The sequence below is a fragment of the Myiozetetes cayanensis genome, unplaced genomic scaffold, assembly GCF_022539395.1.
Source record: "Myiozetetes cayanensis isolate MyiCay16 unplaced genomic scaffold, myiCay2020 scf12, whole genome shotgun sequence".
Classification (NCBI taxonomy): Eukaryota; Metazoa; Chordata; class Aves; order Passeriformes; family Tyrannidae; genus Myiozetetes; species Myiozetetes cayanensis.
The window spans coordinates 24,183,171-24,195,983 of NW_026086826.1; the positions used below are offsets into that span (position 1 = coordinate 24,183,171).

Below are 12,813 nucleotides of genomic sequence, written 5' to 3' on the forward strand. Positions count from 1 at the left end.
TGATGCCTCCAAGATGATTTAAAGAGGAAGAAAACAAAACACTTGAAAGGACTACAACCTCCTTATATAGTCTGGAGGTAGTGAGGAGATGAGATTAGGAATATTTTCCTGCTCTTGGAATTCAGGCACCGCTCAAAACTCAAGATACCTGGCCAGACAAATCACATCAAAGCTTGAAAAAGTTAGGGTCTCAAGGGTTAAGCAGAGATGAGTCAGAAAAAGAAAGGTTAAAATGACTTAGCTGGAGTTACAGTAGCAAGAGAAAAAAAGCAATTAAACAACAAAATTCCAAAGGAAAAACCTGAAGTACTCTTTAAAATTCAGCAATTACCACACACAAATATGGATCTTAATGATATACACTTAGCAAAAATACAAGCTGCTACTTGGCTTATTTCCTGCAAATAGATCTCTTGATTATATATTGCTTTACAACCTGGCCATGAGGAAGCCTGACAAACTCATCACATTGCCAACAGCTCAGCAACCAGCCATAAGTGACACTGTACATACTTCTCCTCTGATTTTGGAAGTAATAGCCCAGCACCAAAAGGCTTTTATCACCAGCAGAGACTTCAGCTAAAGCCCACCATAACAGCTGTCCACTGTCACCTGTCAGGGACTTTGACATGGTGACCTGTCCAGACTGTAAGGTGTCTTGCAGGTGCCACCAACACAGCACAGCAGCAGGAAGCAGAGAAAAAACTGGATAAGCCATACAACATTGCAGCAGGTTAACATCTCCTTGAAAACTGTTTCAACATAGGTGGACAAAGCATGCTCCTGCACCTAAATTTGTGCAGAAATAGTATTTTCAGCCTCTGTGCAGCTGTTGGAACACCATTTTTTCTTTGCAGTACACTCCTATAGTGACCTAAGCCAGTATGTCACTGTGTATCACTAGGGGGAGAGGAGAAACATAAAAAACAACAAAGAAACCCCCACAATTTCCCATTGTATCTACAGGATTCACGTAAATGCAGAATCTGATTGGTTCTACCAATTCAGGTTTACCCTCATTAATCCTTTCCTTCTACTTTAGGTCAGCTATAATCCAAAATTCTGGATAGATGGGTTTATTTCTATCCTTTAATAGTAACTCACTCGCTGGCTCCTAAATTCTTGTCAAAAGGCCTCATTACTCTCAGTGCCATTTGCCCCTTCTTTTGAACGGCTTCAAGTCATGCTCCTCCTCTCCCTTCCTGTCAACAGCCCTGCCAGGTTAGTAAGCCTATATGGCTCCATTCTCAGCACCACGATCCCAATTCTTGCGTGGCACAGGAAACCAGTGTTAGCCATGCCCACCAGCCAGCAGGGCTTACCAGCTCACGTGCAAGGCAACTGGGAACCTGTGCTAAGGGGCACTAACACACAAAATGGGAACAGGACATAAAGAGATCCACAAAACTTCCAGTCCATTCTGTTTCCCTGTGCCCAGCAGATCTCGATCCAAGTTCTTTAAACTTTTTTTCCTTGCAGGTGGTTCCTTTCCTTCCTTGCCTTGGCAAAGTTTCCAGCAAACCAGGGTCAGGAAATATTTCAGATGTCAAAACTGCGGCATGGCAAACATTCTACATTCACAAATAAATCTCAACCAACCAGTTTAAGCTGAACTGCTCACAAAAATATTCAGTTAACACAGTCCCTCAGCAGGTAAACAGATTTTGGGACTGAACTGTTCTCTGCTACCTAGCAGTTACAGAAACAAGTACTACTGCAAGTATTTCAGTGGTTGGCTGAGAACAGATTGAGCAGGTAAAGCAGCAGGAGCTCAGGGAGATCTGGTTCCTGCACAGCTACACACATCTGCTTCAGAGAGACACGTATTCTGAGGAGCCTGAACAGGCACTCCCCCAAAATCTTTTCGCAAACTGCTCCAGTAACAGTTATGACTGAAACGCATCTAATCAAATATGTATAAGAGCAGTGTTCTATATCTTGGAACACTAAAATAAGAACCCTCCATTTCCAGAGAATTGTCTCAGGTTATTAAGTCCAGTGCTCTATGCAGAGAGAGCCTTCCTGAGAGATTGATCTGTTCTTCTGCTTCCTTCCTTTGGGCCACAACATCTCTGAGCTTCACAAGGGCATCATCTGCTGAGCAACTCAGCAGTCCCTGTGCTGAGGAGGACGTTTAGCAGGGAGCAGCCCTCATGCCCATAAGCAGGTCACTGGGAGCTGTGGAAATTCAATGAGCTACTCTTCATCTACGTCCCCCATTACTGGACAAAGCTTCCAAGGAAGCAAACCCAACCAAGGCAGCAGGGTTTTGTTATTCTTCCCAAAAGACAAGTTACAAAGCACATGAAAACTCAGCGACACGGTATCAAGGCGTAAATTCCCAAAGACAGCCAGACAGTAGAACAACCACTGTCCTCACTGATGTATTCTCCACATGCACTCATATATGCATGCATGTAAATATTGGTAACCATCCGCTGCCTCAGCCATTAATCACAAAGCTTAACATCAGGGCATGCAGTGTTGGCCAGTCCATGGGAACAGGTAAGCTTAAGTTTTTGTGTCTCACAATGACACCTGTTTAGCCTAACTATTCAAAATGGGTTTGTTCCACTGAAATTGGTAAAGTGACATCATGTATACGTATCCTGCATTATCACAAACTAAAGCTGCTGAGGTCTGTTTGGTACTCAGAACAGATTAATTTTTAACCAGTGGAAATTTTGAAAACAATTTTCTACTGCCAGCAGAGAACATACAGAGAGTCTCTCACCGGTGAGACTGTCCACTCTCAGTGAAAAATACAGAGACTTTGAGACTGGATGTCAATATTGTCTTCTATTTCTTTTGGCCAAAGTGAATTTGAAGTAGTTCAAGATACGTGAAACTTTGTTTTCTTAAAAGTCAGTGAAACACCATCTATTTTCAAACCAACCATCACAGCTGCCAGCAGTTTCACAGAACTGCTAGAAGACTGCTCTGCCAACTTGAGGAATTAGCAATCAATTCTGAACACAGAATTTCGTGTCTTCAGTAGGGTTGTACGACTTGTCGCCTGCATGTGAAAAGCCTGAAAGGTGAGCAGCATAACCATGGGCAGAAGTGGTGACCCAAGGAACACTTAGACATCAACACAGAAGGTGCACACAGACTCATTAGCCACAAAGCACAGACAAGCCAGCAGATGAAACTAAAAATCACTCTCCTAGCATAAGCTGAGCGCAGCTTCAAGGTCTTACCCCTGCTAGGCATCAACAGGCGCTTCTTCATGTTGCCTGATAGAGCACAAGTGAACAGAAAAGAGAAAAACATCACATCAGCAACCTGAACAGCAGCAGTTTTAAAAGTTCTTAACGTTAAAACACAATCAGATATCAAATTTTTGTAATTATATTTCAGATAAGCTACGTATAAAGTTAAAATTAAAGGTAAAAACAAGAAAAACTCTCTAGCTCTCCCTCCCTGTTGAGTCACTTGCTCCAAGGCAGGAGTAAGTTTATGCCATGCCAGATCTGGCTTCTCTGCCTCCTTCAGCTAAGCAGCAGCCTGCCTTTATTGTGGCCACGCAGCCCCTGGTAGCTTTGCTGGAAGCCAGGTGACCCACACATTAGAAAGCCACCTGGGAACTGCACAGTTACCACCTACAGGTTAAAAAGCTGTAATAAACCTCAAAAGAAAAAGGAAACATCACTGGAAAAAGCTATTAAGCTATTCTTTGTACTACCAATTTAGAAACCCGAGTTTCTCCTTCACTATCTTGGTTGCAAGATTGGCCAAGCCAGGCAGAGTTCCTCTAGCACACAATTTATGTGGATGCACCTCCCAGGCAGTCCACATCGTGTGTCTCACCCAGAAAGAGAACTGGGACAGGTGACTTGTACAAAAGGAAAAATCAGCCTCCCTCAAGAATAAGAAACTTGGACTTTATTACATAAAGGACTATGGGTTTATATAATCTCCTTGTATACCGAAAGGACAGAAGAAAAAGCCTATAGAGACAATATACATTTTGTGGAAAAATATTTACCATCCATTCCATTGTGTTGTTCGTAACTTCTTTTTCCCAGGATAGTTGGGGACCCATTGTTAATGACAGGCGTAAACTTAGCAGGAGTCAAACTGTTGAGAGAACTGGACAAGCTCTTTGCAGGATCTGGTTTCGGAGGACATGGATGAGACTCTGTTGAAAAAGAGCAAAGTGATATTTTTTTATTAGCAAAGATACTGGAATTATAAATCTGAAAACACCCTGCAAACTTCCAAGGTGACCAGGTATACCTCCCCTTATATACAAATGATCTGAGTCAGTAATTTTGACTTGAGCTTGCTACTGATATAAAGCATATCCATACATTTAGGAATAATTCACCGCTACTGAAGATGTTAAAATCAATGTCATTGATGTGTCATCCTAAAATAAGATCTGATAACAAAAGCACTCTGTATCTATTTCTGTAATACCGTTCTCTGACAATTTGGAGTGATTTTGGGGGTGCTGTATATTAAAAGCCAACTTTGGACAGCCATGAAACACTCCTTAACTCAGGGGAATTTACAACAGTTTTATACCAGGTTTATAAAAAATAAAATTTCCTAACTAGCCAAACAAGTGAGGATTTGAAGGCCCACTATAAAGAACACATGGAGTCTGAATTTAAGCTTTGGGCCAAGGCAGAGATGAAGCACACACTCTTCAACTGAAAAGATTTTGAGAAAGTTACAAACAACAGTAAATTGGATCTTCAACTCAGTTTTTCCTCTCACAGGCCCAACAGCAGAGTAACATATAACTTCAGGTCCACTAAGCACAGCATCTCCAAAAAACACGTTCTTGCCAGTCCACCAGCCTCCCTCCATTCCTACCAGTGCATCAGCCTCTTTCCATTTCTATCATTCCCTCAATAATCCGATGGAGACCTTGACACAGTGCAATGAAAACTCAAGATCTACCGTTACATTCTGTAGAACTGTTAAAAGAAGGATTTTATCCAACAGCAAACTTCTCCCTTTATTGGCTTTCTTTTGCTGCACTGCAAGTATCCAGAGGGTCCTCAGTCTGTGTATCCCATTAGTTTACAGTAGAAGTACAACACTCAACAGAGGAGCAGTAAATATTTAATACACCCTCAGCCTTACAATATTGCATAAACAAAAATGTTCAAAGAAACCTAAAATCAACTCCAGTGTTGCTTATCTAAATAAGAAGGCAATCAATTTCCCTGCTAGGCTGGAAGCCTTCAAAGAGCCCCCGTCCAAGCCGGCTTTCTGCGGTTGGACTCGCATTTGGCTGCTGGAACAACCCGGGATACGTCTGCAGGGTATCAACAGCAACCAGCAACACCAGGGAACACGACTGCATTCATCTGCAGTCAGCACTGCCATGTCACGTAGCATCACTCTAGATGCTTCCAGCACCTACACCTTACACCCAAGTCCTGGATGAAGATATCCAGTACTCTCCCACAGATCAGCTGATGAGGCCCAAGTCCTCTACAAAACTGTAATTGAAAATAATAATAATAATGATAATTCAAAAAAAACCAAGGGGAAAGTAAAGAATGGAAGTATAGTCCCCTTGTCTAGTTTCAGAACAAAACAGCCAGCAACTGAGTCACAAGCTGTGGGACACAGTGCTGTTCTAAATACAAGAGCCTTCTTGGAGGACCCAACTGTATGAACTGCTAAAGACAGCCCAAAAATTGGAAAAGTGGACAACCAAATGTTCCCAAAATATTACATTTGTGCCTCCGTTAGCAGCTGGTAACTTGTACCCACATACAACAGAAGCCACAGCAAACACAGCCCTCCCTTCACTTAAAAAAGTTTCTGATACAGCTCGATGAGCCCAGAGGGGACTGTGGAGCCACGAGGTCTGTCAGATTAAGTAGAAAAAGGAAAAAGGACAAGTTATTGGGAAGGTTTTCATGTTTGGTTTTGCTTGGTTTGTGGGATTTTTTTGTTGGGCTTTTTTTTTTTTTAAGTCCAGAATGAGCATCTAAATTTAGAACCACACGGAAGAACCAGATGGTCAGCAGAATTGCCAGGAGGGTGTTTTCTATGGTTGGGGGCTTTTGCATTTGGTGGTGTTTGCTTTTTTTAATACCTAAATACCGGAGTACTGCTTCTAAAGGCTTTCGAACCACTTGCTTTAATAGCAATGGGTTTTCTGATGCCTCAGGTAAACGTGCTGTGCCTGTAAAACACAGAAAAATAATTAGAGGGTAAAGACATTTAGATACCAGAGCAAAACTAAATGAATAACTCCACTGTCCTGAAAAAGCTTTCCCATTAAAAGAAATTTTACAGGTGGCAAGCATGTCTTGGCAACATGACACAAATGCAGAACGACTCGATGTAACAGCAAACATGAATAAATTACAACAGACAACTAATGAATTTTCAAAGTTCTTTGCCTGGCCTACAGTCAGTTAGGAGGCTCTGCAAGCATAGCTAGATTTTGTGAAACCACTAGCTACATGCAAGAGAGCATCTCAACACACTGCAACTCAAACTTTACAGGAAAGGAGCCTCCAAGAGCTCTTTTGCAAGGAGGTCCCAGCTGCAGCACCACTCACATTCTGCTTTGATTGCTGCACTGTTAATAGGCAGGTAGGGATGTCTTGCAGCATGCCAAGGGCGCAAGATATCTCGACATAAACGTCTGGCAATTCTTGTCAGTTTTGTTGTATGGAGATAGAAAGCTTGTCGTGTCTTCATAGCAAACTTGGGACTCCCACTGTTTCGTACTGGCACACCGTGAGGACTCTAAAGAGAAAGCAAAATAAAAAACTGTTTCTGAAAAAATAGTAAGAAAGCATGGTTTTAAAGAAAAGAAAGAATAGACAGAAAATCACTTTCAACTACTGATTCTCAGACATGAAGAGAGAAATGGTATGACAGATGAAAATACTGTCAACCCAGCTATTCCCCATTTCCCAAATCTTATCGAAAATATCTCAAAGGATAAAATGAAGGTAAACTTTTTCACTTCACAGGGAAGTATTTATTTCTGTCCCAAATTTTAAGGCAGGGATACAAAGAAATTACCTGGTGCTATCACATGATGTAGAGTTTATAGAGACAACAGAAAGACTCTGCAACTTTGGGTGCTTAAGGTTGCTCTGGATGCACAATGCAAGCTCCTTATAACAAAGCTTTTGTAAGGAGAAGAAAATCAGAAGAGCTGCATGATGAAAATACACACCACAAACTCGCTTCCCAAAGCAAACACACTGCATGCAGGAAAGGTTTTGGCTCGAAATTACAAGAATTCCTTTTAATTCTTACTCTGAACTCAATGAATGCACTCACAGATGTCAAATATTGGCTACATGTAATAAAGAATACTACTGGAAGATACTTAGCAACTACAGACAGCCTAAACAGTATCTTCTTCATGAAAAGCAACTAAGTCAACCAAAAAAATAATGCAAGTAGTACCTTGTTATCTCAAACCCAGCCCACAGAGGGAAAACAGGAAGAAATTTCAGTTTGGGGAGAACAAGGCTTTCCCCTCTCTGACTATTTACATATTTTTTAATTAACAAACAAGAAGCATAAGGCTGATAAAATCTGGCAGTTATCTCAGAGATTAGGTGAAGCCTGGAAAGGATAGAGGTTAAACAAAAGAAACGGAAAGGGAATGATAGAAAAGAAAGGGAAAAAGGAAAGAAATTAACCCAAATCCAAAGGTCAGTGTGCACTATCCTCCTGTCCATGAGATGCAGCTACTGTTTCCAACCAGCTCAATGTCTGATGCTTCCAGATTGAACTTCCACAAATTCAAAGAAAAATGTAAGAATTTTGGTTTTCAAATAAAAGAGGGAAAATGAAACAGAAGCAGCTCATACAATGCTTAGTCAAACCTACACAAAAAGGAGGATTATTAAAATAAAATGAGGATGAAATAGAAAAACAAGATAAGGGATCTCTAAAAAGCCACTAGCTATTTGGGGTATCTAATTCTGAATGTGCCTTGGGAAAGCAAACAGCTTTCAGGAAATAATTAATTCCTTTTTGTGATTTACAAAAAAAAAAAAAAAAAAAAAAAAGTCCTCTTCCCCCTACAGCAAAAATCATGGAAACCAAATACCAGAAACACTGGCTGGCATTTCAGTTTTCCCCATCTCCATTAAGTCATCCCATGCATCTGATGGCTGGTTTGCTAAACAAATGATGTTGTGTTTTGTTTTTTTTCTCAGGGTAGTACTTGGCAACAAATTACTTCTAGCTGAAGTTAATGTGCCAACTTCTGCAAGACATGAAACACCAAACCCAAGGACAACAATGGAGGCTGAAGGCATTTCTTTGGGCTGTTAAATATTAAAAAGAGTGAAGAGCTAGTTAGATACCATGACACCCAGCCTGCCAGCTGAGAGTACCAGCCTGCTTTGTGGGTACCTACCAAATTATTGCGGTTTGGTCCTGGTCTCTCCCCATCTAACCGTGTTGGCATTTTCAAGCCACCGTATTTCTTCCAGTAGGTCCAACAGGATGCACAGAGGCGACACTGCATGTTAGGGGGACCCCAAGAATACCACTGGTAAGACTGGGTGGCTAGAGATAACAAAGGTGGAAATTATATATATCCTTAACACAGGATCACTTTTCAGAGCTTATTCTCTTTAGAACCATCACAAAAGAAAACCCACACACAGACAGAGCAAAGCTCAAACAGATCTTAAAAAACTGATCATGGCTTCACTGTCATCACCACTGTTAAATATACTTGTGATTTCAACAGAATTAATTACATTACTTAATCTAAACCCCTTTTAAAACACAAACAGAAAAAACCCAACTATTAGGATGGGAAAACTTCCTGCCAATGGAACTGAAAGCTCTCATTTTGGAGGACTGGTAGACAACATCATCTGCAGAGCATGGCAGAGAGAGAGGATTGTCTTCAGGAACTCCCCATACATTAATTTTACAGCTAAAGAAAGTTCAGAATCTGTGACTTGACTTCTCATACAGTCCTACATTCCAGCTCCCCATAAAGAAGTACAATCATTAGAACTCTGTATATTAATATCAGGCAGCAGATCAAATATAGGAGTATCACATATTTTGAAATCTACAATGAAATTATGAAAAAATTGTCAAATTCACACCTTGGTAATTATATATTCACTCAATAGTTACCCACAACTATGTAGAATATTTACTAACTCATCCCTTCCATACTTTATAATTCTATTTACAAACATAACACCAGTAAGGAAAAAAACCCAACCAACCAAACAAAAACAGCACCCTGAAAAACCCAACAAAAGCAGATTTGCTTAAAGGCTGCTACATCCAATTCTGCCCCTGCACCCTTGCAAAGCCTTGTCTGCCACCCCCACCACAACACAGCTGTTACTTTAAGGTTCACAACCCAGCACTCACTCTGCACACACAGCTGCCATGCTGGCACTGCACTTACTGTAACAGCTCTCACAGGCCCGTCCTGCTCCTGTGTTCTGTGTCTGGACTCCAGTACCATTCACCACTCCTGGTTTGACATTATTTACATTGATCTGGTTGGGGTTTGGCTTGTTACTTAAAACACAAAGCAAAAAGAAAGAAGGACAAGCATTAATTGAGGCATGTGATTTCTCACTTAGCTTTCGAAAGCACAGCCCAAAATGTTTGAAGATTTAAATTTCATTCAGTGTGTGGTTTCCAGAACCAGCTGTACTTACCAGCGACCTGGCTTCCATGAACACACTGTCTCCAATAATATTTAAATAACATCAGTAATGAAAATAATGATAATTGGATGCCATTTACAAGAGTTCAAAACCTTTTAAAAAACAGTAAATCAGCGAGGACAGGTAGGTATCTTATTAACTATCCCAGACATTCAAATCTAGGTGAAAAAAAGATCTTACCTACAGGTTCTTAACATGAGGGATATTTTACTTAAATCCCCAAAAAGAAGGCTAGGGGTTGGAGCAGGAGAAGTAGGCAGAGAAAGGGCAACCTCTGCTTTATTCAGGGGAATATAACTCTAAATTGCAGTCACAAATATTTCTCTTTTGTCTTACTGTAAAGGTTTGCATCATGGAGCCACAATTCCTGTAAGTACATCCAACACATTATAACAACATCCAAATCACCTCATCTCATCCCTATACCCTCTTTAAAATGCTGATTTCAGGAAAAGAGAGGGGTAAAAAACCCTACTAGCAGGAGCTGAGAATGGAAGGGCAAACAAAACCTTGGCACAGAGAGCAATATGGAATAGTACAGAATCTCTGCAGAGGAAGAGGTATCTGAGGGGGAAAATGAGGCATTCAAAAAAATCCTTGGCATGGGTGGGAACAAGAGGGACAGAGTAACAATACTACATGTATAGGACTTCTGGGGAATGGAGGAAGATGGAAGAAGTCATACATGACATTTCAGACAAGAATACACAAGGACTTATCAAACACGCAGGGACTCCTGGGTGCTGTTAGGAGTTCACATTATAGAAGCAACAAAGAGCAGGCAGGCTTTGGAGCCAACTGTGAACACAACCCCAAACTGCAGTGCTGATTACATTTCCCTCATATTCTTTTACCTGAAAACTGAAGGGAGTGGGTATATTCCTTTTATTTCCAACTAATAAATTCTGTGATTTGGAATCTGTTTATTCAAGCAGAAATATCTTAAAATGGCTTTCTGAAAACCCATTTTCTTACACATTGTGATTTCAGTGACCCAGAATACTTATTACGCTTCAGCCTGGCTACTGCTGCAAAAACAGCATTGTGGGATTACAGCCAAATTAATTTCTTTCTAATGGGGTATCAGTATTAGGTTTCATGTTCTCAGCAATGACCCCTGAAAGCAAAGGAGTTCCAAGTGGTAGCATTCTGAAGACAACTGTCCCTTGCAGCTCCAGAACAAACCCAAATGCCAGTGGAAAGCTGACACTGCCCTGGAAGCCAGAAGGTCACTCTTCTTATCAAAAAATGTCCAATCAGGTCCTGGGATACACAGCTCAGGAAAGCTCCATTTCTATAGAGACAAAATACGTTCTGCTGAGAATGAACTACAGGAACCACACACATGTTGCCTAAGGAGGCAAGAGAGTGTTTGTCCAGTTGAGGAAAAACTTCTGATGGTGTTCCCACTGTAAAGCTGCTCAGGGCCCTTCTGCAGCAGAGAAAGCTCAGGAGGCCAAGTGGCACAGGAACACTGTAAGTAGCTGTTCCTTCAGTACACTGAGCAGCACAGAAAAAGGCATTCAGATTAATTAACAAGCTTGATAAGGTTTTCATCTCCCTGTGCTTATTAATTCACCCAGCCCTTACAAAGATTAAAGTGTTTCAGAGTGCTTATCAGAATGGCACGAAGTTCTGACACCACAGATGGCAGGAGATCTGCAGGCACGTTTAACAAAGGGGCAGTTGAAAGAGGGTACATTCACACACTACTTTGCTCTGGGATGTCACTATAGTAACCTGCTGCAAAAGAACTTTTGCCAATGATTCACTAGCAAACTCCATGTGCAAACATTACCAAGACACTGCAAAACAAACAGCCCTCACAGATGAAACTGTTATAAGTGGCACTGCTCGACAGAGCAGAAGACTGAAGTAAAGAAAATTAAGGCTTTATGGCTTAACATCAGGCATGTTGCTTCCCTTCTAAACCTCCAAAAAGGCAGTAAAAGAGTCTGAAATCCATCAGTAAATCCCAACAAAGCACATTCAAAGAACTGAGATCAGAAAGGAGGGTGATGGCCTGACTCCACTGTCCTCTCTACAACCAGTATCAAGCTTGTATTTAAACACAAGTGGAAGGGATGCCCAGATGAAAGCTGATCACCAAACCATGCTGTTCAGCAGGACTAACATGCTGTAGTTGTGCCAAACTTCAGGATTTTGAAACACGACAGTTAATGAACCTGCAGCAAGCACCAGAAAGTGTCCTGCTCCAAGACTAAAGGTCAAGTTTCAAAGTGGCAATAATAATAACATTCAGTCAGATAATGTTTTTATCATGAGAAGCAAAAAGCTTGTAATTGTTGATGATATGTTAATTAAACTTGTTTGATATAGCCAAAGCCTGTTACAGCTATTAACAGGAGAATCGGATGAGTAACTGGATGAATCATTAGGCAATTAATGAAGCTGAAGTGAAAGATGCAAATGAGGTAGTGAGAATACTGATGGTGTGGCAAACTACCATTTCTAGTTCTTATATCAGGAATGGAACTCTTAAACAGGTTTCAGTTGAGAAGGAGCAGTGAGTTATGCTAGATCAGGGACCACAAAGTGCAGATTTCTGGGCTGTATTCTGCAGAAGACCAGTCTCAGCTGAAGAGATTAAGGCAATACAGCACATGCAGAAAGAAGGCACTAGAAGCCTGTCAACATGGACTGAAGCTCCTGCCCCAAAAAACCCAACCTGAAGATAATTCTGATCCCCACAGGAGACTGAGATCGCTTCACTAGATGACCGGCTAGCATTTGACCCACAGCACAGTGATAAAATTTTTGTTGTTAGAAATAATTATAAACTAGATACCACCCAGTGAATGTTTCCTGTTATTACAGGAATCATCTGTGCTAAATGCAAGAGAACAATTAAGAAATTAAGCCTCAGTAATAAAAACAATTCAAGATCATTTGTAAGGCACATTTATGCCATTTACCTCTAGGTAAATGCAAGTGTCTGGATTCCTTATCCAGGCAACACAGAGGTGAGCTCTTCTCTCAACTCTCCAGGCTCCTGGAAATACCCACTTCTAAGAACAGGTCTAATGACCTCTACAAACAATGCTTTTTGAAGAGGAGCTTTCTCCAACAAAACATTGAGGATCACCATTTTAACTAGCACAGCTCAGAACAAAGAACAGTGTTTAAGTTTTCCATG

The 12,813-nt window shown here is 41.0% G+C and overlaps 1 protein-coding gene across 4 annotated transcripts in view; it reads right to left on the reverse strand.

Annotated features, from left to right (window-relative positions):
- The window catches only part of MTA1 (metastasis associated 1), a 75,957-nt gene that overhangs the window by 16,613 nt on the left and 46,531 nt on the right, over positions 1-12,813 (reverse strand). For 3 of the 4 annotated variants that reach the window (XM_050306622.1, XM_050306621.1, XM_050306623.1), the window contains exons 12-17: positions 9,389-9,504; positions 8,366-8,517; positions 6,537-6,726; positions 6,065-6,154; positions 3,989-4,141; positions 3,201-3,236 (exon numbers count right to left, since the gene is read on the reverse strand). In XM_050306622.1, coding sequence (XP_050162579.1) covers positions 3,201-3,236; positions 3,989-4,141; positions 6,065-6,154; positions 6,537-6,726; positions 8,366-8,517; positions 9,389-9,504 — 737 coding nt within the window. Of the gene's footprint in view, positions 1-3,200; positions 3,237-3,988; positions 4,142-6,064; positions 6,155-6,536; positions 6,727-8,365; positions 8,518-9,388; positions 9,505-12,813 lie in introns of those variants that run through there. The other variant, XM_050306624.1, reaches the window with a different exon arrangement.